Genomic DNA, 25,564 nt, shown 5'->3' with positions numbered 1-25,564 from the left:
TGCTGAGTTCAGCTTTCGTCTCCTTTATTTGTCCCCTTTTATTGTCTCACAACTTTATGCACAATGATTTTTTTTAAAACACAATTTGAAAATCAAAACTACCATGAGAAAACTTGGCAGGGTGTCGCATACTTCCACATGAACAATGTTTTGTGAAGTATTTAAAAACTAAAATCTGTCGTGGCTCAGCTTTAAATGGATCAAAGCTTTGTTTACTTCCTCTTGATATGTGTGACAGAGCCATGTGTGTGTAATATGTGAAGATGGTTTTCTGATATCACAGTCAGGCTTGTTGTGGGAGGACATGCTGGAGGAATCCCTTGGGTTTTTTCTATAGAATGTTGGAGCCGATGTCAGCTGCGACAGGGGAGTTCACTCTCTGTTAGATTATGAGCTACCACGCTCCACTCTTTTACCAAGCATCAATGCTTACAAAGTCATCTCTGTTATAATGTTGTGTAAATGATTGATCCTGCTTGGACTGCATATCCAGCATTCCAGCTTTGGTATGAGAAGAGAATGTCTATTCCTGATCTGTTGGGCTGCAGTGACCACTATATAGTTCAGTTTTGCACGTGAGCTCATGACACAGTGACTGGTACAATAGCACACACAGACTCTGGCTCATCCATCCATCCCTCGCTTGTCTCATCTCCTCTTCTGTTAACCCACATTCAGCTCTGTCTCTGTGCCAGCTCCTGCTGCTGTAGCTGTCAGTAACTCTGTGAAAAGACAATAGCAACTTGTTGTCCAGAAAGTGTGAATACCCCAGACTTGTCACTCATTCCATACACTGATACCCCCAATAATTGTACAGTTACTAGTCAAAGAATGATGAAAATGAACTAAAAGACCACAAAGAAGAAGCAAAGAGACCAAACACAGGTGCCACATGTTGCCACTTTGTTGATCCATTGCTGTTATGTGCTCTTTCAGGTAAAGCCCAAGATCATAGAGCCTCTGGACTATGAGAATGTACTCCTACAGAGGAAGACCCAAATCATTAGTGATGTTCTGCGAGACATGCTACAGTTCCCCACGGATGACTTCCAGGTAAAACGCAGAGGGTTATTTATGAAGCCCTGCGGGTACATTTTTGTTCAGCTTTTCCCCTCCCATTGGTCAAACTCAGTCACAGAGCAGCGACTTTGAATCTGTTACTTTACCTGTAGACAATTTTGCCACTCATAATTATATTTTATCACAATGTTTTTAGATTGTTTTGTAAGAGTCCAAATTGAAATGTCAATTTCAACAACAAAAATCAACACCTGTTCTCTGCAGATTGTTCGACGTATTTGAGGCAGAATGAAGCATGTTGAGATGATGTGAAGACAGCAATACGTAATCACAAAATAACTCCTGGAATGCTGTGAATGAAATGATAATGTACAGTTTGACAGGTTTTTTTCGAACACAGCTTGTAAATAAACCTCAAGTTGCAGGTTTTAATGCTGGGCATGGTTGAATGAAGCTGCGCTGAGGCGTACAGCTCCACTGTCTATGTATGTTTCGTGTCATAATTTGAATCAGACAAAGATGTTATAAAGGGCTGCAGCATCAGCATGACAGAGATTCGTGAAGCAAGCATTGAGAGAGAGGTGGAATCGTCCTTTTTGCTGTTGTCTCACCTCAAGTGAAGACAAACAAATATGATGAGAGCACAAGGGTAATGTAACTGACGGAGGTTGACAAAGGCCAGAAGTGGAAGCTTCTCAGTGTGGATATGAATGAATACAGATGTCTGTAGTTGTGTGAATCAGGATACTGCATAGTTTGGGAGAATGGCTTAGTTAGGTCAACTGATTTACTCATTGCTAATGTGTTTAATAGACATTTCTTAAGCTTTATTTATGCAACCTAGTTTAGTAAATCACTAGCCTAAAACTAGGTTGTTACTAAGAAATTAGGAATGACTTAACACCACAGTCTGCATAGAATAATGGACATAGCCACTGTGATGTCACCCATTGATTTGTATGCTCCTGTTCGAAGCCTCTAGGCATTTTGGCTGTCGGCATCTTGGATTTTTGGAGCTAGAAGTGATCATATTTAGTCCAAAGGGTGAAGCTAACCCAAACATTAGCTGCTATCTTGGATAGTACAGTGCAATTACAGCCATGGTTAACTGTGATAATGCTAATGCAAAGTTGTAGTTAGCAAAAAACAGGCGTAAACACTATTAAAACAAAATCTGCTTACTGGAAAAACTGTACATAGGACTCCTTTAAAGGGTGTCTTTTACAACCAAACACTGAACAACTTTTTGTAGGCAACCAAAACATTTAAAAGCTTTAATAACCTTTTTAAAGGTGAGTTATATAAAGATTTATCTCCAATGGAGAGCCATTGGTAGCCATTGAAACCAAAGCCGTTGTTTGTATCAGGCTGTTAACATGTTTATTTCTGCTAAAGTAGGGCATGTTATCATAGGGGTCAGTGGGGATTGCCTCGCTTTTGGAGCCAGCCTCACGTGGCCATTTGAGGAACTACAGTTTTTGGCACTTTTGCGTCATTATGAGTTGCTGTTTGCTTTACACACACTTAGCAATGGATTTACAAATAGGAGATGCAAGGCAAAACAATTCATGGTCACACCAGACAGTTCATGCTGTTAAAGTATCTCTTCACTGTGCTTGACTGTGCAAATTATGACATTATTTGTTGGACCCATATGTGTTAAATCTGATATAAATTTGACTTCTACATGCACTGCGTTGAATTGCTGGCTCACGGTCTTATAAACATTTACACGCTACATAGATCTGCGGCTTGTGTTCAAAGGAGCTCAAAGACTGTATCAACATGACACCCCTGTAGTGCTGCGATGGATCTCAGCAGCGTCCACTCCCAGCCTGAGAGAGAAAGAGAAAACAGGGACAGACCCATGCTCGTATGTTTGTCATTCCTCAAGTCTCCTGAAAAATGTGGCGAGTAATCAGACTTTAAAGGATAAGCCCAGTCATATTCAATATTTTTCTTACTAGTAACAAATTCCATGTGTGTGTGTTTATCAAAGCCTGATATATCTTCTGCTTTTGTGCCATAGAGCTTCACTGTTGTACCAAAAACTGTTAAAAACCCCAGTGAGCCTAACTGTTGCATTGGGTGACATGTTCCTTGATTACCTTGAGCCACAGACTGAATATAGAAATGGACAACACATCTCCACGTCCTCCCACTGTACAAAAATAAAGCCAAAATATCCCGGATATTTGTGTCGATGTCTTGGGTTTTTGGAGCCAAAGTCTGTGCAGTGGTGATCAGGAAGTGAAGCCACAGTATCGAGTTCCCGCCCATAACACCTGACCAATCGCATGCATCAGCATTGATCGTGAACACACCGATTAACACACAGCTGTCAGTTATGACGTGCACCCTTTTTTTATAGCATCAAATAACTAATTATAACCTCACTTAGAAAAAAATGAACACTTGAACATACATCAGAGTGATAAAGACTACCTAAAATGACAGAGACATGACATCTTTGGGAAAAATTTTGTTTGACTTGTATTTTGACTTTTTAGTTTGATCCATGTCCTATCCACTAAAATGGAGCAGCAGGGTTCAGCCAGCCACCATGCCAGTCGAGATGTTTTGGCTTCTGATTTGACTTTTGATTGTGTCGTCCATCTTTATATACAGTCATCGACCATGAAAACACACCCTGTAGTTTATTTTGACTCAAACCCACTTAAACCATCCTGCTGCCCCAAATACTCACCAGAGCACCAAATGTGTATTAATCACCACTGAAATAGTCCCAACAAATACACTGTTTTCTTCTGTTTGTATATCATTTCCTAAAAGCTACAGTGGCCAGCTGTTTTAAGAAATCACGTAGCCTTTTATGAAGATTAAACCACCAGTTTGTATTTGTGACCAGTTATATAAGATTCTTATCTTGTCATATAAACAATACTACACCGTTACAGTCTGTGACAGTCAAATTAAGGCACCAAAACAGGAGAGTAGAATCCATACACTTGAAGTTGAAGAGTATAGCCCTAACAGAGTATATGCTGGGAAATCCTCAGTGTACAGTCTGCTTCCAAACTATTTCACAATCAGTAGATGATGAGTGGTTTTCATTACAAGGCTGTCTGCAGTGCACAGCCATTAGTAACTGCCCTTTGTGCGAGCGAGTGTGTGTCTGGTCCGACCCAGTCCGTCCATCTGTCTAACCTGCCATATGTTTTACATCACCGGGCAGAGAGAAGAAGGAGGAGGGAGCAGCCAGACATATGGGCCTAGCATGTGCACGTGCTGCACAGACACACACACACATATGGACACACACTTGCACACAGAACCTGGGCGTGTGAGAAAAAGCTGCAGTGTGGAGGGAGGTTAAGTGTTGAGTTATGGATTAACTTCCCCTACATGTACATGTGGATATTGGACTGAATCTGGTCAATATTTTAAGAGAACAGAGTACGATAAGAATAACATTTCTCTTTTGCTGATCCAGAGTCTTCACATTTTTTATCCTGCACATATGTAACCACACATATGTACAGATAACGTAGTCACAGTACAATCACTTTCATCTCTCAAAGTTGAAAGAGGACTTCAGAAGACTCACTCCTCTCCTCCCCTAACCACTCTGCCCAGATATCCCTGCTAGAGAATTTAATTCCTGCCTGGCATCATCATCTGCCCTGCAGTATCACTGCCTGTGGGAACACGCTCCTCTGGCCCAGTGGAAGCCATGAAAGCCCTGGTTTAATGACTGTGAAAGGAATGCTGTTAATTGGCAGCCAGCAGTTCTTGCTAACAGTTGATTGACAGGGGTGTGCTTTGGTCAAAGTCTCCCGTGACTGACTGGTCAAACGGACAAGCTGTGTTTTCAGTGACTGAGAAATAGGCTCTGAAGCTTGTGCGTGTACAACAGAAGGTCTATGAAGTGTCATATTGTGTTGTTCTGCGGTGTACTAATTGGTCATTCACCCAAAAATTAAAATTCAGCCATTATCTACAAACGCAGAGCAACTTAGCCCCAAACCCTCCGCTCATGTTGACACACTATTGAAGTCAACCTCCCTCTCTGGGCATTGATTAAACCCCTAAAAACTCATCTCTGTTCAACAAACTTACATATTTCCAAGCATTTTTCCCCATGGAAAACATCCTTAGATGTAACTCTACACCTTTGCCCTATTTAGTATGCATGAATCAATGAATATGAAAATTATCTCCGCCCCTCAGCCACCCGTCTGCAGCTTGAGCGTACCTGCACACCTTTGACTTTGCTCATTAGCCACACAAACATCTGCTTGTAAACAATAACATGAGCCTTCCTGACTAAATTATCAAACAGTCAGCGAATAACATGTTGCTAATATTTGATAAACCTTGTTCCCAAATGCCAGCTCTGACATGACACAATACAGAACCAGGCTAGCTGATCCACCCTGCTCTCTTTAGGCTAAGCTAAGATAACGCCTGCTAGCTCCGGCTTCATATAAATCTGTACATCTATACAGCTACAACAAAAAGCCTGTCTGTTTGATTTTTCCAAATAGCTCAAATCTTTTGAAGCCAAACCTCTGCATTGTTGGCCTGGATGACCAATATCTTCCTCACTGCAAATGTTTAAACACATCACTGGTGCCACTGACTTAGATTCACTCTATTTGATCTGCATACAGATTATGCAGGGCCGAAAGAACTGAGCTCATCTGGGGCAACTGACAAGTCTTTGATAGCTACTGCAAGAGTGAACTGGACAAATGAGGGCAGAGGCTCAATGACTGTATATGCATGCTAGTGTAAGAATAGGACATTTATGACAAAACTAGGTCATTGTGCCACTGCTTTCCTACTCATCTTTGTGGGTTGAGTAGAAAAGCAGAACACTAAGTGGGAGCAATGGTGGCTGCAGCGTCCAATAGCTTGGAAGGCTTGTCGCCCCGAGGCGCCTTTTGCTCCTCAGCTATGGATCCTAACTCTCCTCTCTCTGTCTGTATCCGTCTAATAAGGCTAGCAGGGGAAAGAATTAGGACTGGAATAATACAGGCTGCAGGCTGTCATTTTCTGCAGTGCTGTTTCTTCTCTTTTCTTTGAGCAGCATAAAAGAACAAAAGTACAATCTACTTTCATCTCTACTTTTTAACTTCAAACGAACAGTTTGTGATTAATGATCAATAATATGATTAGACCATGTACTGTCTAAAATAATGGATGTAGCTAGCATGACGTCATCCATTGGTTTGTGGACTCCTTTTTTGAAGTCTCGAGTTCGGCATTACAGCTGTAGCCGTGTTGGTTTTTTTTAAACCAGAACTGACCAAATTTGGACAAGAGAGCTGTGGAGGAGGGAGGGGTGTATCTGACTGCGGTGACACCTCTCAGACAGCCTGTCACTGCCTTGATACCTTTATAAATTTAGGCATCAATAAAATGTAAATGGGTCAGTTATATCAGAATTCGCCCCTGTGCAGTTGTCATGAATGTTCAGCATTTTAACATCTGGAGCCAGCTTCAGTGGTATTCAAGGAACTGCGTAGTTTGACCCTTTCACCTTGGCTTTATTTTTCAGCTCTGGAGGTTGCTGCTTGGATTAGACAAGATTTATCATCCTCATATTTGAAAATGATTGGGAAATGACACAAAACCTGCATGTTCAGCTAAGCTAACTTGCTAGCTTAATATTTAGCAGACGGATATGAGAATGGGAGGGTTATTATAGTTAACAAAAACTAAAACTAGCAGTGAAAAAAAATGTGTTAACTAAAATGAAAATAAAAATGCCAGTTTTCAAAAACTAAATAAAAATCTCAATGAACAAATACAACACAAAACTAAAATGAAATAGAATTGCGGGTTAAATCTGCCTCGCTTTTTCTCTCCATGGGCACTGTTGCTGTATGACTTTCTGTCTGATGTGTTGTTAGAGAAGGTAGTGGTAATGCAATGTATAGTGGATGCCAGCTGCCAGAAAAACCCCTAAAAAGGAGAGAGAGACGAAAAAGAAGGCAAAAAAGATGCTTGATATTCAAACAAGATTTTCTGAAAAAAAAAATGCTCAAGTTGCAGATAGAAAGCTACTATAAATGAAGGCTTTCCTCATAATACTAGAAAAACTAACATTAAAACTAGTCAGTAAATTAAAAGAAAATGATGTATTAATTCCTACTGGACTAAATAAAATTAAACTGAAATTAAAATAAACATAATGAAAGACTAAATTAAAATAAACTTCTAATACTCTGGAGAGTGGTGTCAATCTTATCCTCTAACTCTCTACATGAAATGGAGGAAGTGCCTTTCCCAAAATGTAGAACTTGTCAGATTTGACAATCAGAGCTAATAATCTGATATGATTTGACCATCTGGTAGCCGTGCAGGAGGCCGATCTGTAGCTTACCTCGATCCCTGACCTTCTTTTGAAGGAAAGTACAAAGAGAACTGCCCCATGGGGATCAATAAAGTTTTATATAATCAGGAGGAGCAGTAAAACCAACACTGTGCATACACCCAATACTGTGTGAGTGAGTGTTGTTTAATAACACCAGCAGGATGGTTCTGTTGTGCCGCTGTCTTCTATCAGTCTGTTTTCATACCCGCTTCCTCATTCTCTCCTCAGATCTCCACCCTGAGGCGCCAGGGCAGGACTCTGTTCTCCACTGTGCCAGAGACTGCAGAGAAAGAAGCTCACTCGCTGTTTGTCCAAGAGGTAAAACTAATACATACCTGGACGTAAGCCTGCTTTGTCCATTCTTTATCCTGCCGTCTTGGCCTAAGCCGCTACCTCTCTGTCGTGACCAAGGCCCTGCTCTATCCTTTTGTTTGGAGCGCAGCCATGTTTTCTCGCCTTTCACCCAAACACAGGTGCTTCGCCTCTGTCCAGGTAGCGCACACCCATCAGATACTGGAGGTCATAAATGCAGACATGAATCCAGCCAGCGATTCATCCTGATCTGTTTATGGTGTATGGAAAAAGCTGAACTGATTAGATTTCAGAGGAAGCTAGTGAAAAAGAAAAGTGTTTGTTGACCACTCACATGATTTAGAGACAGGGGGAAACTGATACTGCGCACGTCAAAAATGTTTCTGTTAGCCTTTAAATGAACTTCCACTTGTGTTCTCCGCCCTCACGTGTTTCCTGATGGTGCAGAGGATCGGTCACAGATGGAGTCCACACAGTTCAGTAATGGTTCACGTCATGTTGTTTCAGAGGAGCTGTGTGCTGGGGTTGGTCGGGGTGCGGCCTGATAGAGCCTGATAGGGGATAGTCCCCCATGGCTGTGGCCAGCAATTACATCATAACTACATCTGGAGTAGCTGTGAGGCCTTTTACAGACGGGCTGTTCTCTGAATTTATTTTTCCACTTTTTGGTGACCTCTTGTCTCAGTCCACATGTGTATTTTATGAATTCGTAGAATTGATTAACACATTTTGGAATATCACAAACCAACTGATACAGCTGGTGTTTGTTTTAGGGGTTGTGTCAAATGTTTTGGTCGCCTCTCTCCTCTCTATGGGTAAAAAATGAAAAATAGAAAAATATAATCCCTCAAAAACTTGTAAGCTTGAACAGACAATGACAAAAAGCTGTGGAACAACATGGCAGACTCAGAAGAACAGGACCTGCTCCGTATGTAGATATAAACGACTCATTCTAACATAACAATAACACAACGATTCTCATTTCCGCATGATCATAAACTAATGAAAACATAGTTATGATTATTATATGCCATTTCCGCCAATGTACGCCCTTAAACCCTACACGCTGAACCTTTTTAAAGCAACAGTCCGCCCTGGTTCATTCTTACTAAAACGTTCTTGGATGGAAATTAAATATACTTTCCCGAGGTCCTTTTAGAAACCCGAGCCTGTCTGTGTCAGGACCATGTATGTAAAGTACACATCTTAATTTGCTCTTGTTGAAATGACCCCTCACCCCTTCTTCCCTTTCTGTCTCTGCAGTGTATCAAAACCTACAAGTCTGACTGGCATGTAGTCAATTACAAGTACGAGGAGTATTCTGGAGACTTCCGCCAGCTCCCAAAGTGAGTGTGTGTGCTGCAGCTATATGAACAAGTGCTGTGAGGTGTAGACCTTTTTCCTGACAGGCCCATCACCAGGCTGTGGTATCAGTGCAAGAGTGTAATAGTACAGTACTGTTCAAACAATCTATGAAGCTACATTGTTGAAGCCAGGGTTACTGTCATCTAACAGTTTGCTGAACTGGAAAATCTGTCACAGTCATATCTGACTATAATTGGCTGCTTATTCTTGATGTTAAAGGGGCATTCCACGGATTTTACACATGAAGATCACTTTACTTGATTTTATCAACTAATGTAGTCTGTGACTCTGAAGTGAACTTTGTCTAGTCTGAGAAAATAACCCTTCTGATGTCATGCTGTTTGCTCACAGTAACTCCCTGGTAAAAAAAAAACAAATCCTGAATTACATACCTAAAATGAAAAAGGCCCACCTCAATAGTCAATATCAGTTTTTACATAAAGTCTGTTACAAAGTAGAAATGTGGAGTTTGAAAGGCAGGGAGCTTCCTACGAAAGATGCTACCTTGTTGCATTATGGGAAATGTAGGATCCAGTGTTTTTAAATTCTTGACCCATACTAACGCTGTTTGTAACTGCCTCAGTCACTGTGCGAAAGGCAGTCCTGGATGTCTCATAGAAAAGTGCAGTTGTTTTCTCTGTAGCTTTATATCCATAGATGCATGTGCTGTTCTGTTGCTTTGTCCATCGCACAGCACACAATGCAGCAAACACCCTCCAGAGGATATGATAAATCTTATATTGTTCAGTGACACTGCCCTTTGTTTACAGCCCAGAGAATGTTTCAGCAAGAACTCTAGAAACACGGAAATCTGTGTCTCAGACGCTCCAAGCTCTTCCACAACAACAATAGAGAGCTACCGATGTTTTTCTACCAAGGATAAGCAGAGCTATTCTGGGACTGCTGCTGACTGATATCATTAAATCCTAAGGGAAATCCCACAATGCCTTATGTGTCCTTGGACGAGCCACTTTACTTAAGGACAGGAATGTGCTTTACAGATGTCGTGTGTCATGGTTTAAACATTGTGGGGTACAAACTAGTCAGGCCCTGGCCTTGGCCTTGACACTGTTTATGCTAGTAGTTCCCCTGAGCAAGCTGGGTCTTGCAAAGGTCAAAAGTCAAACTGTCCGCTTGGGGTTTGAGCTGCACTTAGAGAAACAGCTGCAGTATTTGGGCTACATCCTGTAAAGCTAGAAGCAGTTATGAACAGCACTAAAATTCAAAATCTGAAATACATATTCTTGGGAATAATTTTTGATTATCTCTTTTCTTTGAACCATATATTAAGAATGTTATTTTCTGTGGCCTATCCATGGCAGTAACATTAAGGTCTTCATTTGGCCCAAAACACAGCAATCCTGTTGCTGTATTGGCATTTTTACATGTTTGTTTTGGATTCTGCCTGTGTGTACACATGTGAATCACCATAATTGTTTGTATGATGTTAATATTTTAACCTGAAAAGAGTGCAGTACATGTAAATCCTTGGGTGATGTGCTTGTAAATTAACCGAAGCTGAAATTGAACTTAGTGAGAGAGTTCTAAATTGTCTTTTCCCTGTTCTTTCAGTAAGGTGTTGAGACCTGAGAAACTTGGAGCTCACCTGTTTGAGGTGGATGAAGATGTGGAGAAAGATGAGGTAAGTCCAGTCTCAGACTTTTTTCCCCTCTTTGTTTCTATAGACTGAATCACAATACATAAGAAGATCAGGGCCACAAACTCTCTCGGATTCTAAATCACCTAAAAAAAAAACCCTACTTTTTTAGACTTGCTTTTCAATGATTTTACTTACATTTTATGACATTTTAATTCACGTTACCCTGTTTTTACTGTGTGCCCAGCGTTTCACTCTTAGTAATTTATTCTCTCTTATTTTAAGAGTATTCTGCTTTTACCATTTATCATTTTAGTTATTAATAACTTCCAGGTAGAAAATCACTGTATCACATACATAAAATGAAACAGTAATGAGCAAACTCACCTAAACCACCTAAAAAAACACCTAAAAATGTTAATGTCAGTTTAAATGTAAGCTATATTTAGAATATTTTTACCACTTTGCATGGCGTCAAACAGTCCTTTCCAACAGGAAACTTAAGCCACCAGACTCCAATGACAAAAACAGTAAATTTTACTTCACAGGACACAGGAATGTTTTTAGTGTGACGTCACGATGATTCAGTTTTTAAGTCCTCTCAGAATTCATTTCTGCTCATATGAGGAGCACAACTGGCTCTTCAGCAAACCCTGATTAAACAGAAACTTGTTTACAAGAGAATGCAATAGAACACAAACATTTTATTTAATTTATTGCGCAACATTGTATTCATTTATTTAATTTCAACCCTTTCATTACAAGCCAACCTTTGAGATGTTTTGTTTAATGTTCAAAGCCCTCGCTGTTTCCCAGAATAGCTGACATCTTCATGACATTAGTAGCATTTTAAGGGCACATCTCCTCACAATAATTACCTCGCTTCAGGCTTCGATTTAACTGAAGGCCAGTGACCTTTGATTGAAACACAGTCTCGGCTTAAATCTCCTGAGATTAGAGAAGTGCAGCGTTGATCTAAATGTTGCTCTTAATGAAGAGCATCCTTTTCAGGACTCAACAGACAGTCAATGAAGGCCTCTCCTCCCACTGGCCTTGTGGGCAGTCAGCAGGTTTTTAAGCTCAAAGCATGTAAATAAATGAGTCTGTGAGTGTGTGTCTGTGTGTGTGTTATTTATTAATGACAGTAGAAAACATATATTAATGTGTGATCTTTGTTCCTCCTCCTGCAGGACACAGCCTCTCTTGGCTCTCAGAAGGGAGGAGTGTCTAAACATGGCTGGCTGTACAAAGGCAACATGAACAGTGCAATCAGTGTTACTATGCGGGTGGGTACAGTGACAGCTTTAGCATCAAAACACAAACCTAACGATGACTTGGATTGACACCAATAATTACAACGAGTTAATAGTTGGAGTAGCCCTTTATGTTGATTGTGGTATTTTGAAGTGAAGCCTCTAATGATGTATACAGTAGTAAGCCAGTACAGTTTAACGCTTTTTCTCTTTACATAATGATATCAATGATAGGTAAAATCTTGGATTCTCTCCAGTCCACTCTTCATTTTCTCTCTGAACATGTGGAAATCAAATTAGCCCTTGCTTATGGTAGCCCATGACTTGTTGTACTTAGTCATTTTACCCTTTAGCTTTCCCATGCCCCATCTCCACCCCTTATGGTATTTTTAGAGTGAAAGAGGCCATTTGGGACGTTAACATCTCTGTGTTTGTCCTCCAGTCCTTCAAGAGGAGGTACTTCCATCTGGCCCAGCTTGGAGATGGATCCTACAACCTCAACTTCTACAAAGACGAGAACACCTCCAAGGAACCCAAAGGAACCATCTTCCTTGATTCATGCATGGGAGTTGTTCAGGTAAAGGACCTCACACACTGGGGCCTTTGAAAACACATATTACAGTATGAAGTCAGAGGAATTAAAGTGTACATTATGTAAGATTCTTGTAGAAAAAAATGCCTCTGAAGGGTTGGAATGTAATAAACACTTGAAAGCCAATCAATGTTTTCACTTGTGTTCTTTCAGAACAGCAAAGTGCGTCGGTTTGCCTTTGAGCTGAAGATGCAGGATAAGAGCACGTTCCTGCTGGCTGCAGACAGCGAAGCAGAGATGGACGAGTGGATCGGCACGCTCAACAAGATCCTCCACAGCAGCTTTGAACAGGCCATGCAGGAGAAGAGGAACGGAGACCTGCATGACGGTGCCTTTTGTAGCATCTTAATTATTTCTGCATGTATTTATTTGCCTGCTTTCAGTGTTTGTGTTTGCATTTGTTTGTCTCCATGTTTTGATGCTTGCTACTCCTGCAGGCTGCTTCAATTTGCCTGTACCCCATGGAATAATCTATCTCTAGGACATTTCCTTATGAAAATCACAAATGCTTGATAAACAACTTTATTATCAATATTTTTTTCTTAGTCAATCCTTTCCTCCTCACAGAGATGCAGAGACCAACACATCATTATGTTTTTATATAATTACACCCGCTAACAGAGCTCATGTCGATCTCTTCAACAGATGAGGAGCATGGAAAAACAGACCTCTCCTCCGGAAGTTTTCAAGACAGCTTTCAGGTAGCCTGTTTTTCCCATCTATAATAACATTACAACAATGCTCACCACCTCTGTTCGCCCACACCATATGGATACGTCCACATATTGCAGAGGTGCTTTGGATGTCTGCAGGTGCCATATGGCCTCATTTGGAAGCAGTCTGAACTGTTACTGTTTTGCTTTCAAAGGAATTGCTAGACAGCTGTATTTCCTGCAACCAGGTTTCCTGTTGGTGCTAACCAAGCAAACATCTGGTCGAGTGTGTATGGTCTGCAAATGCAGAGGCCAGATGAGGCCAACACTGGTGTCGAATAGGAGTGTTGCAGTGGAACGTGGCAGTCGGAAAACAAACTTTTAAAGGCGTAGTCTATGATTTGCTGTATTTACCAAGTCAACATACAGAGTCAAAGCTGCAATAATCAATATTTGGATATCATTCATTCACCATTTTCATTAATTCATTCATTATCCGCATCCACTTTTCCTATTCAGGCTTGCGATGGGCAGGGTATACCCTGGACATGTTGCCGACTATGATAGGGCTGACACATATATTTTTAAACACAAATATATTTTATATTTTATTTCTAAATCAATAGGCTGTGCTATATATGTGGGGTCTCTTGAAGGATGAACAGTATGTGTGTTTCCATCCTTCTCTCTTTTCAAATAATACGCTTTTCAGTCATCACTTTTTTTGCTTTGTTTACGACAGACTGCCAGAGATATTGAGTCCAAAATGAGGAGTGAAGCTCGCCTGAAACTGTTCACTCTGGACCCTGACACACAGGTGACAAAGATAATACCTGACTACTGTACAAAGCCCTGTGTATTTTGTATGAATGTTGTTTAAATTCCCAGTAGTTCCACAGTCAGTTTTGCTCCTGTTGTTTATCGACTTCATGACCCAATGTTTTTGTTTTGGCAGTTTAAGCCTTTTGATAACATCTCCTGTCCCCACAGAAATTGGACTTCTCTGGCATTGAGCCAGACGTGCGGCAGTTTGAAGAGAAGTTCGGAAAGAGAGTCCTGGTCAGCTGCCACGATCTGTCTTTCAACCTGCAGGGCTGTGTTGCAGAAAATGAAGAGGGACCAACAACTAATGTATGTTTCAGTGAAAACCAAACAGTCAAATATAGTTGTGGGTGTAAATCACAAGCCAAACTGTCTGATTTAATCAAAGTTGACTCAGAAATCACACTTCTATGAATGCACATGTATTTGCAAGTGCAAAAACACACTTCAAGCATAATTCCGGGAAATGTCTTTTTCCAAACGAGGGCAAGGTCTAAATCAGTTAAGAAGATCACAGACAGTTCAGATGGCCCACTTGGCTGGCCCTTGTCAAAACTGGTGTTGTTGGCATGAGGGAATGCCTGCTACCATGGCAACCAGCCTGGGCCTCCCACCATGCATCAGCACCAGTCTGAGGTCGGTTTCCTACCGTCTCTCTCCAAGGTCTCTGTCTCTGCAGAAGGAGGAATCGTTCTACACTCAGCACTCAGCTGGGAAACCACAGCTATTAACTCTGCTACTCAGAACACACACACACACACACACACACACACACACACACAAATGGGTTGTGTAATGGCAATGCATGGTGGAAAGAATGAATGGGAGGATGAATTACATCAATGGTACATTTTGATTTGATGGAAAAAGAGAAGTGCATTAGGAAGGAAGGGTGTCCCATAAGCGTTTACTTTATTTTTCCCGTCCTCTATTTTCTCTGTTTGTTTCACATCTTCCAACTTCTATCAGAAAGCTGTTTTCTGTAAGGGGACTACATGTGTGTTAAATCTTTGGTTGTCGTACGTTAAAAAAAAAAAAGAAAAATATTTTTCTTGATCTCTTTCCATCAAAGGTGGAGCCTTTCTATGTGGTCCTGTCCCTCTTTGACGTCCAGAACAGTCGAAAGATCTCGGCCGACTTCCACGTGGATCTCAATCACCCTTTGGTCCGACAAATGACGTCAGGTGTGAGTACCGGACAGGACTTGCACATCAATGGCAGCAGTGATGGTCCCCTGGCTGGCCACAGGCAGGCCAGTGGGCTCCAAGTGGGAGCTCTCCAGTACCCCAGACAGGGGGTGTTCTCAGTCACGTGCCCCCATCCAGAGATCTTTCTGGTGGCCAGGGTTGAGAAGGTCCTGCAGGGGGGGATCACCCACTGCACTGAACCCTACATGAAGAGCTCAGACTCCACCAAGGTACAGAGGTTAGCAGAGATGACAAGGATGTGGCTGTGAATTACAGTGTGCTCGAGTCATCTCGACTGATTCATGAGTGAAAATAATCCCCTGTTTTCTTGGCTGCCTGTAGATGGCTCAAAAGGTGTTGAAGAATGCTAAGACAGCCTGCAGCAGACTGGGACAGTACAGGATGCCATTCGCTTGGGCTGCTAGGTATGAAAGACCCCTTTCAAATAAAGATAATTAATCTGACTGCAGCATGACAGAGTGAGAACAAGAATAAAGACTCATAATATTACTGATGATTTCTTGCAGCTGAGGAAAACTTATAGCTTCTAAAAATCAAGGGGACTTATTCTCTTGTGCCATAATACCACATAGTGATTCAGATTTAGGATTCTGCGTATTAAGTCAGTGGAAACTGTCAAAAGAAAGTTGGCCTGCTGGGAGACACAAATCTTTAAACCAGCAGTGTAGAACTGAAATGCGCTCTTTCTCCAGTAGATTTTTCTTTTTGTCTCTGCAGGCCTGTGTTCAAAGATGCATCAGGAACTTTGGACAAAAGCTCTCGCTTCTCAGCTCTTTACAGACAGGACAGCAGCAAGCTGTCAGATGAGGACATGTTCAAGCTGCTCACTGACTTCAGAAAGTACGCCTTTTCCCCTCTCTCTAAGATATTTTACGAGCTGGTTTTGATATATTTTTGTAATTGCTGATTCTTTGTCTGTTTTCCCAACAGACCAGAGAAAATGGCCAAACTCCCTGTGCTCTTAGGGAACTTAGATGTAACTATCGACAGCGTGGCGCCGGATGTAACCAGTAAGTCCTCAAAATATTTTTAAAACCCTTTTTAATTGTCTATTTGTAATCATTGGACGTTTACCCACTTACTCCTCTCATTTCCTCCCTGCAGACTGTGTCACTTCCTCCTACATCCCTGTGAGGAACTTTGAAGGAAACGGGCCTGGCAGCGCTCTCCTGGAGGTGGAGGAGTTTGTGCCCTGCATCGCTAAGTGCTCCCAACCATTCACCATCTATAACAACCACCTCTATGTGTATCCAAAACACCTCAAATATGACGGACAGAAATCCTTTGCTAAGGTAAGAGCAGTGTGGATGCAGAGCAATACATTAGAGTTAATGAACATTAACAAGAGGGAATATGTGACAGTGCCTTCTTAAATTTTGAGCTTTCCTGCACAATCTGTATTTTGCCCCTTTATACGTAACATAAAATCAATCCAAAACACATGACTTGTCCTTTTTGGAAACCGATGCTTCTGCTTGGCTCGCATTTTCTTGTCATCATCGTATTGTGTTCCTGTTTAGCCTGCGAGACAACTGGCAACCGCCTCAGGCTGGTTCAGCCAAGCAGCAGAGCTGGATAGAATTATCCTTACACAGAGCAGCAGCTTCTGATTAATACATTAATACAGGGTTGGTATTTTCACTGGGTCAGCTCCATATAGGAAACTAACCTACGTTCTCTCCCCCATCTGTCTCTGTGCCCTCTTTTATTTTAAATGAGAGCTGGCAATCCTTTTCCTAAAATACTTTCCCTCTCTTTATAGACACTAATGGACATCAGAAATGGACACAGAGAGAAAGTGTCTGGCAAAAAATTGGTTCTGGGCCAGCAGGGATATCTTAGTACTGGTTCTTGCTTTTATGATCTTCCTGTTTTAAACATTTGTCTCCCGTCTCTAGGCGAGGAATATTGCAGTCTGCATTGAATTCAGGGATTCTGATGAGGATGAAGCCCAGCCACTGAAGGTGCGTTTGCATATCAGGAAATGCTTAACACAGCAATTGTTTCAGCTCTTAATTTCAGCTTGACTTGGGACTGAACTTTGGACTCTTTGGTCTTGACTCTTTGGTCCTCGGTCTTTATTTGGGACTCAGCTTAGGACATTTTGGTCTTGTTAAACAACCTGACTTAGGACTTGACTTTAGACTTGTGGGTTTTGACCAAAGGATCTCTTTGAAAGACAGGGAGCTAATCGTGGAGATAGAACAAACAACATTTCATCCACCACATATCCAGCCACAGTTCTTTGTTGCTTGTAGCCAGCAGCTGTCCATGATTAAAATCCATTTTTGGTTGTCTAGTCACCCCCTCCTCATTGTCACCAAGACAAGGGAGCTCATCTGTGACACCCGGCACTGCAACGAACCCACCACACCTCTAGAAATGGCCAACCAGTTGAGATGGTGGAGACCTTTAAGTACCTCAACACCATCGTGTACAATAAACTGAACCTTGAGCACTACACCACAGACATACATAAACACTGCCAACAAAGCCTCCCCTTATCCGCAAACTAAGGACGCTCTTGGTCAAACCGCACCTCCTGCTCCTGTGTCGTAGCATTATTGAACCCACCCTCATCCTCCATCCTGTACTGCACCACTTGCTATTTCACTATGTTTACAAGCTCCTGAAAATCACCAACATATCACCAACAATAACTGGCTCTCCCATCCCCAACCTGCCAGCCTGGTCTTGACTTGGGTCTTGACATACTTGTTAGTCTTGATTTAGGTCCTGACTCAGGACTCCCTGGTTTTGACTGGGCATTCGACTTGGGACTTGTTGTTCTTGGGTCTTGACTTCATAGCCAAACCAAAAAGCACCCAGCTCTTAATTATCTCTTGATTGTCTCCTACTTTTTGAATCTACTGCAGTGCATCTACGGTCATCCAGGAGGTCCTCTATTCACTAAGCATGCCTATGCAGCCGTCCTGCATCACCAGCAGAACCCTGAGTTCTACGATGAGGTATGTCTTTGCTTTTGCTACTCATATTAATATAATGCAGTTTGTAATCTGCATATTATTGGCTAAAAACCATCAATGGAGAGAGTCTAACATATTCTCTTACATATGCTCAAAGTCAAAAAGTTATATCCTTTTTTGAAAGCAGTGTGTTTTGAAGTACCGCTCACTTCCTCTTGTATTGTTTGAGCACATTTCAATTCAGCATTGAATCCTCACAGGAAATGCTCCGAAGGCATTTTTGACTCTCATTTTCCTGAACAAAGCTCCCTCTGTATTTGGGAACCAACCCGGGGAATCTGTGTTTTTTCTTGCCTTTAGATAAAGATAGAGCTACCTACTCAGCTGCATGAGAAGCATCACATTCTCTTCACCTTCTATCATGTTAGCTGTGACAGCAACAGCAAGAAGAAAGACCTGGTGGAGACTCCAGGTAGGCTGCAGCTTAAATCTTGTCTCCTGCCTGTGCATTTTATCAAAAACAATGCTATGAACTGATGTAAATATCTGACATGCATAATGTGGGCAAAAGCAGTTTGATACAGGCATAATTTAAACATAGTAGTTTTTATGAGTCTCCCCAGTACGTGGCGAAATCTGAAATTATTATGTCAGTGCTGCAGACACCCCAGTATTACCATTACTTTACAAACATGTGGCTACTTTACACACAGTGGGCTCGGCATGGCTGCCTCTGCTCAGGGATGGCAGAGTCATCATGAATGAACAGCAACTGCCTGTGGCCGCCAATCTGCCTGCAGGGTACCTCGGGTCCCAGGATGGTGTCAACAAGGTAAAAAAAAAAAAAAAGAACGATTATTCTAAAAAACAATTTAAAAGTTCTGTGTAAAATTGAGATGCACTGACTGTAATGAGAGCCCATTATCCATTTAGCTTTTAAGACCCTCTAGAAATCTGTGATTGCACGTCTTCCTGTTGTTTATGGCAAGTAATTGATAGCTACACTATTCTGTTTAAGTAGAGTGCCTTAGTGCTGAGTTGTATTGCAGGTCAAAGTATTTTCCACTAGTGTGTTGCCCTCAGATTTCCAAAATGGTTTTAAAGATGGGATATCTCACATCTCACGGATGCAATTTGTGGTTAGTGGATAAAGATCTTATTTGCCGAGATTGGATTGGGACCTTGCAGAGCTCTAACAGGCTTTTACATGAAATGCCTGTGAAATCTGATCGGCATTAAAATGTAATCCATTAAAGCTAACAATCAATGTCATCTTACCATTTAGATCCCTTGGTGTTGTGTTTTTTTAATGCAGAACTAATGGGTTTAGTACAAATTGAATTAATATACATGCAAAAGTGGCTCATAAAATAAGCATTTGTGCATGAAGCTTAGTGCTGAATTCAAATTGAACTACCTGTGTAAGAAGCGCTCCTATCAAAATGAGCTAACATTGAGTATATATATACTATATATGTATAAACTCAATTGTTTGGTAGGACATATGTTGCAGGAAATAAACACACAAAATTTGCTATTCCTTCATAAGAACTCCAGTTTCAAAAGCTTTACTTTATCTATCTTGTAGTACACTGCAGCCGTATGTTAGAAACAGCTTTTCGTCTTATTTTACAAAAAAATTATGAGTGCTCTTAGAAATCAACACGGTGTGTGTTTTTTATTCAGCATGTAGTGCAATAATTGTTACAAGAGGCGTGTACTCGAGTCACATGACTGAGACTCTTGAAACTTGATGACTTTAGACTTGACTTGAGAGAATCAAAAAAGACCTACAACTTGACTCAGACTTTAACACCAATGACTCATAACTAACTTCACTTGGACTTGAGCTTTTTGACACAGATGTAGTTCATGTACAATAGCTACATGGTGATCAACAAAAAACAAATTGCAAAATGAGCGGGTGGAAAATTACAGGTGAGGATGCACAACTTCCAACTTTGTACAATTTTATTTATTTATTTAGACGTTTATTGATCAGGGACAAATGCATTAAACATTATTTCATATAAAATACAAAACAGATATCATGCATACAAGTTTCTAGCTGAAGCTAATTCGCAACCCCTGTCCCTGGTTAGGCTTTTGCTATTAAAACAGAGTTTGTGTGCAAAGTTAAAAACAGTGCAGAAACATTAATATACAAAACATATAGACAAAGACAGAATCAGGACATAAACAATGAGCAAAAATACAAAAGAGTAAAGGGCAGTCCACTAAATGAGTACAATAATATATAATATATACAACATTTCAAGTTGCACAAAAAACAAAACATCAAAGCTAATATCAACATAGTGAGTGAGCTAATGCTAAGCTAACGTTAGCTTAACAGCTAAGTAATTATTTCACAAACTTAGTATTCATCATTTTTGCCAATTTGATATTGGCATTATTACTTTGTTGAAGACTGCACTATGGCTTGTTCAGGATTCCAAACTCAAAGTTTAGGACTTGGATCTTGACTCCGGACTTGCTTGTCTTGACTCGGGACCCACAAAACAATGACTTGGTCCCACCTCTGATTATGACCCACTTGTCACTGCAGCATTCTGGCTCGGAGATCAAATGGGTAGACGGAGGAAAAGCCCTGTTCAAAGTCTCAACTCATCTTGTTTCCACAGTTTACACTCAGGTATAAACACATTATATCCATTGATATCACTTGGTCATTGTTGTTCGATAAAAAAAGAATCTAAATGTACTTTAAAATGCAAATTAAATATCTATTCAAATAATGTTTCCTTTAGGATCAGCACTTGCACAACTTCTTCCACCACTGTCAAATCATGGAGATGTCAGAACAAGCTTCAGAGGGGGAGCTGGTTAAATACCTGAAGGTATTCTGGGCATTTGTTTCTAATGCTTCAAGGAAACCACAGGAACACACCCTTTTGTTCACGCCTCATCAAATACAATCTTGTAATGTGGCATTTCCGGGAGTATGACAAGCCAGAGCCTACATTCATTCAATGTTTTTTCTGTTCTTACTTCCTCCCCTCCTTTGTAGAGTCTCCATGCGATGGAGGGTCATGTGATGGTCAACTTTCTGCCCACCATCCTCAACCAGCTGTTCTGTGTCTTAACCAGAGCCACACATGAGGATGTGGCTGTCAACGTGACAAGGCAAGCCACACACACACTTAGACACATGTGTGTGAAATGTGTGTTTCCAGCAGCAGAGAGCGACGTGTAACAGCAATATTTTTAGTCTCTTTTAACACACTTCATCCGTAGAAAATCATAATAGCAGCACTTCCATCTGGCTCTCATTCCAAAGCGCATTCCCCTGTTTTTCTTTAATAGCCTGAATCCTTTCTCTCATTAGACACTCACCTATGGTTTGCACACTCCATGTATGTGTCTTACGTCTCAGTTTTGTGTATGACTAGTCTTTGAAGCTCTGTAGGCAGTGAGTAAATGAGGTGTTAGTGCCTTAGCATGAATAAATGTAATTCTATCTTTGGCTTGTCCCTTCCAGCACTTCCTCCTTTATATTTCTGTGTTTTTATCCTTTTCTCTTCAGGGTGATGGTTCATGTTGTAGCACAGTGCCATGAAGAAGGGCTTGAACATTATTTGAGATCTTATATCAAGGTGCAGTCTTTTCTCACTATATTTATGCTGATGATATACAGAAAATAAATTCGTATATTCCCGTGTTTCTGTAGAAATTAAATTGATACAGTCTGTTTTTCCCCCTCTCTACCCTCAGTTTGTGTTCAAGCCAGAGCCTTATTCCTCCACCAATGTAAAAACAGTTCACGAGGAGCTGGCTAAAGCTATGACAGCCATTCTCAAGCCATCCACAGACTTCCTAACTAGCAACAAGCTACTGAAGGTAATAACAATTACCTAAGTAAAGGCTGTAATGCCATACACCCTCAAGTCAAGTCAATAAGTAGGATTCTAAAATCATTTTTTTCCAAATATTTATTAACTGTTTTTTTAATTTCACCAGAGAAATGATACATTTTCCTGCAAAAGACCTGATCTTTTTTAAATAGAGGTCAACTGAAATGTCTTTTGTACATTACATTTATAGTTTTTCTGTGTTTGTGTTGCAGCACTCGTGGTACTTCTTTGAAGCTCTGGTGAAATCAGTGGCTCATTATCTCATGGAGAGCGGAAAGGTCAAGGTAGGTCTTGTTTTAGTCTTCTCTTCTTTCACCCCTTCCCTCCAAGCCTAAATGTGCGCCCTCTTTTTTTATTTTGCTTTCCTTGTCCAGCTCTCTAGGAACCAACGTTTCTCAGCATCCTTCTACCATGCAGTGGAAACTCTGGTGAATATGCTGATGCCACACATCACCCAGAAATACAAGGACAACCTGGATGCAGCTCGCAATGCCAATCACAGCCTGGCAGTTTTCATCAAGGTTGGCACTCCTCCCGATGCCTGCAATGCCGTATTGCCCTTTGATATGCAGATGACTTTGAAAAACTGCTCTTTGGCTTAGGGTAAACATTAAAATGTCAAGGACTGCAGAGCTCTGTGCAGGCCATCCTCAGCAGATAGTTTAAAACAGTTAATCAGTTTGATTTAACAAGAATGCAGTTTGCAGAAATCAAAAGAAATCACCACATCTGTTATGTTATGTGTTATTAATAAGGTGTGTTCACTCATCTTTTCACAGCGCTGCTTCACCTTCATGGACAGAGGCTTTGTATTCAAGCAGATCAACAACTACATGAACTGTTTTATGCCTGGAGACCCCAAGGTTAAACTGCTTTCCTGCTCTTATCTTAAATAGTCCTCATTGAAGTCATTAAACATTAATGTAAAGCTAACTTAAAGCCATGCAAGCTTCCCTCAAATGCTTTTTCTCTTGTGTTCCTTCCAGACTTTGTATGAATTCAAGTTTGAGTTCTTGCGGGTTGTTTGCAACCATGAGCACTATGTCCCTCTTAATCTGCCCATGCCCTTTGGAAAAGGCAGAATTCAAAGGTTCCAGGGTAAATGACACTTAACGTCACTTTCATTTAAGCGGAGTAAAATTTATATTTTGCTTGTTCTTTGCACCCTGTTCTCTTTGTGACTTTAATTTGAATGTTATTTCTGTTGATTGATGCCTGCTACAGATCTCCAGCTGGACTATTCCCTGACTGATGACTTCTGTCGCAACCACTTCCTGGTGGGGCTGCTGCTCAGGGAGGTGGGCAGTGCTCTTCAGGAGTTTCGAGAGATCCGTCAGATCGCCATCCAGGTGCTCAAGGGGCTGATGATCAAACACACATTTGACGACCGCTACGCTGCAAAAGTGAGTTCGTCAGCGCTCAACCCCCTCTGCAGTTCTTAAAATATTCTCGTCAGCTTTTTTTGTACCACTTCCCAAAGATTATTTTTTTATTTGGCAAAGATTTTGGGTCACGATTTTTGACTATATGACTCATGAGCACCTACTGTGTCATTACAGAGTCAGCAGGCCAGGCTTGCCACACTCTACCTCCCTATGTTTGGTCTGCTCCAGGAGAATGTCTACAGACTTGACAGTAAAGAGGCAGCCCCCCTCAGCAACCACAATGTAAGCCTGACACCCAGTGGTAGGAAGGTGAATAGCAGCTGTTTCTGTTATGTTATGCTTAACATATTACTCACTGAGACATCGTTGGTGTTTTCTCTTCGGCTTTTACTGTGATTCTAGTTGCCCAGCTAAACCAACTCATTTTCTGTCTCAGAATGCCAGGGAGGACTCTCTTGTGCCCAACTCCATGGTGACCCCTCAGAAACCTGGGAGCTGCATTGAAAATGCACTTCACAAAGATGTTTTTGGAGTTATCTCTGGAACAGGTAAATCTTCACTCCAGCATGTACCACTGAGAAGCACATAGTCAGAGATAAATGTTCTCTCAAAGACGTACTGTACCTGGCATTAATACTTTAAGGTGAAAATGTTGGACCATGTTGGACCTCAAATGAAATACTGCAATGTTTAACTTGGCAGCAAATGCCTATGCTCTTCTGCATGTTAACTGTACACTGTACATTCATCCCGTCTTCTGACATGCAACAAACAGGGTATTTTTTTGTGCTCTGTCCCTGCAGCCTCCCCTCACAGCTCCACTCCTAACATCAGCTCAGTTCACCATGCAGACTCCAGAGGCTCCCTGGTCTCCACTGACTCAGGAAACAGCCTGCTGGACAAGAGCAGTGACAAGACCAACTCCCTGGAGAAGGTAGATGAATACTGGATGGCTACTATTTTTGCAATATTTGATTTGTGACACAAAGCCCCAGGTCTGTGAGACCAATGCTGCAACACTAGAAAAAAATGTTGGCATTTTACATTTGTATTATGTTGCAGATAAGTTGAACAACACTGTGATTAACATGAAGTCAGGTTTAGGCACTAAAGCCATTTGGTTATGGTTAGGGAAAATACCTGGTTTTGATGGCAGTATCCTGGCAGCTAACACAGCAGTGTCTCTGTAGAGACAACTGATGTTTATGGCACTATTTCGGCAGTAAACGTAGAAAGATTTTGGTCATAAACAATTGCTTATTGTAGCACTATCCCAGCAGAACAAGCTGCAGTGTCTTGCTAAAAAACAACTGGTTTTCATGGCACTATCCTAGCAGGAAATGCAATGATGTCTCACAATCGGTTTTGTTGTTTGTTGGTCTTCATCAGTGGTCTGCAGCTTGGCTGGCATTTTGCTGAGGTGTCAGCTATCCACCACCTCTGCCTTTCCTAGATGACAGATTCAGTTTATATAATACGTCACCTTAGAAACGTTGTTATGGAGCTATATGATATATCAAATGTTGATATGATACGTATGAAATGTACAGATGCAACATATGCGTGGTTTGCACATGGACAGTGCCAACATTTTCTGGGCTGCAATGTAATGAAAGTAAAGCCAGTGTCAACAAAACACCAAGGTTAAGGTTAGTTTGCCAGCACTCCCATATATTTTGTCTTCATTTCACATTATCTTCACTCTTGGACATCCACACTCTCCTCCCACCCCCTCCTCCAGAGCTCCTACACCCCTTCTCTTTGCACTGTAACTTTCCAACCCCAACCAAAGGAGAGATTTACCAGGAGGCACTCGGTCAACGTGCCCCCTCTCCCTCTGGACCCAGAGGACAGAGCTCCACCTCTAAACCGTGCGACCAAGCGGGTCACCATGGACTTCTCCCTCCTCTCTGTGCCCCTGCCTGACCTGCTGCAGGACAGTGACAGTGATAATGACAAACAAGCTGCAGGCCAGAGGGTGGATGGAAATGATGAGGAAAACATACCAATACAAGTATTCCGTTTGACCTTTGTGACCTCTCCACCACCAGAGATTTGGGTTACAATTGTACAGCAAACTTCTGATTTATAATGATAAACCAGATTGGATGTCCTTGGTACTTTTTGTGTCCATGAATTCCAGTTAAGAGATCAAAAAATACAGTACTCAGAAATCTGTACAATACGTCCAAAATCCTCCCAAAGTTCCTCC

At 41.3% G+C, this 25,564-nt stretch overlaps 1 protein-coding gene across 9 annotated transcripts in view; it reads left to right on the top strand.

Moving 5' to 3' along the window:
• The window catches only part of dock9b (dedicator of cytokinesis 9b), a 65,156-nt gene that overhangs the window by 23,256 nt on the left and 16,336 nt on the right, over positions 1 to 25,564 (top strand). For 6 of the 9 annotated variants that reach the window (XM_078165982.1, XM_078165979.1, XM_078165977.1 and 3 more), the window contains exons 2-33: positions 937 to 1,053; positions 7,592 to 7,681; positions 8,939 to 9,021; positions 10,613 to 10,682; positions 11,828 to 11,923; positions 12,333 to 12,467; positions 12,636 to 12,810; positions 13,128 to 13,183; positions 13,878 to 13,952; positions 14,126 to 14,266; positions 15,030 to 15,374; positions 15,487 to 15,569; positions 15,883 to 16,005; positions 16,096 to 16,175; positions 16,270 to 16,457; positions 17,064 to 17,129; positions 18,042 to 18,134; positions 18,453 to 18,564; positions 18,806 to 18,924; positions 20,662 to 20,748; positions 20,864 to 20,953; positions 21,124 to 21,239; positions 21,640 to 21,709; positions 21,828 to 21,953; positions 22,180 to 22,251; positions 22,342 to 22,488; positions 22,747 to 22,830; positions 22,954 to 23,065; positions 23,192 to 23,370; positions 23,527 to 23,661; positions 23,789 to 23,900; positions 24,156 to 24,286. In XM_078165982.1, coding sequence (XP_078022108.1) covers positions 937 to 1,053; positions 7,592 to 7,681; positions 8,939 to 9,021; positions 10,613 to 10,682; positions 11,828 to 11,923; positions 12,333 to 12,467; positions 12,636 to 12,810; positions 13,128 to 13,183; positions 13,878 to 13,952; positions 14,126 to 14,266; positions 15,030 to 15,374; positions 15,487 to 15,569; positions 15,883 to 16,005; positions 16,096 to 16,175; positions 16,270 to 16,457; positions 17,064 to 17,129; positions 18,042 to 18,134; positions 18,453 to 18,564; positions 18,806 to 18,924; positions 20,662 to 20,748; positions 20,864 to 20,953; positions 21,124 to 21,239; positions 21,640 to 21,709; positions 21,828 to 21,953; positions 22,180 to 22,251; positions 22,342 to 22,488; positions 22,747 to 22,830; positions 22,954 to 23,065; positions 23,192 to 23,370; positions 23,527 to 23,661; positions 23,789 to 23,900; positions 24,156 to 24,286 — 3,708 coding nt within the window. The remainder of the gene's footprint in view (positions 1 to 936; positions 1,054 to 7,591; positions 7,682 to 8,938; positions 9,022 to 10,612; positions 10,683 to 11,827; positions 11,924 to 12,332; positions 12,468 to 12,635; positions 12,811 to 13,127; positions 13,184 to 13,877; positions 13,953 to 14,125; positions 14,267 to 15,029; positions 15,375 to 15,486; positions 15,570 to 15,882; positions 16,006 to 16,095; positions 16,176 to 16,269; positions 16,458 to 17,063; positions 17,130 to 18,041; positions 18,135 to 18,452; positions 18,565 to 18,805; positions 18,925 to 20,661; positions 20,749 to 20,863; positions 20,954 to 21,123; positions 21,240 to 21,639; positions 21,710 to 21,827; positions 21,954 to 22,179; positions 22,252 to 22,341; positions 22,489 to 22,746; positions 22,831 to 22,953; positions 23,066 to 23,191; positions 23,371 to 23,526; positions 23,662 to 23,788; positions 23,901 to 24,155; positions 24,287 to 25,564) is intronic. The other 3 variants (XM_033615605.2, XM_078165978.1, XM_033615601.2) reach the window with 1 other exon arrangement.

The sequence above is a fragment of the Epinephelus lanceolatus genome, chromosome 24, assembly GCF_041903045.1.
Source record: "Epinephelus lanceolatus isolate andai-2023 chromosome 24, ASM4190304v1, whole genome shotgun sequence".
NCBI classification, from domain to species: Eukaryota; Metazoa; Chordata; class Actinopteri; order Perciformes; family Serranidae; genus Epinephelus; species Epinephelus lanceolatus.
Note: the sequence above shows the minus strand (reverse complement) of the source record. Positions and strands in the feature narration are given on the sequence as shown.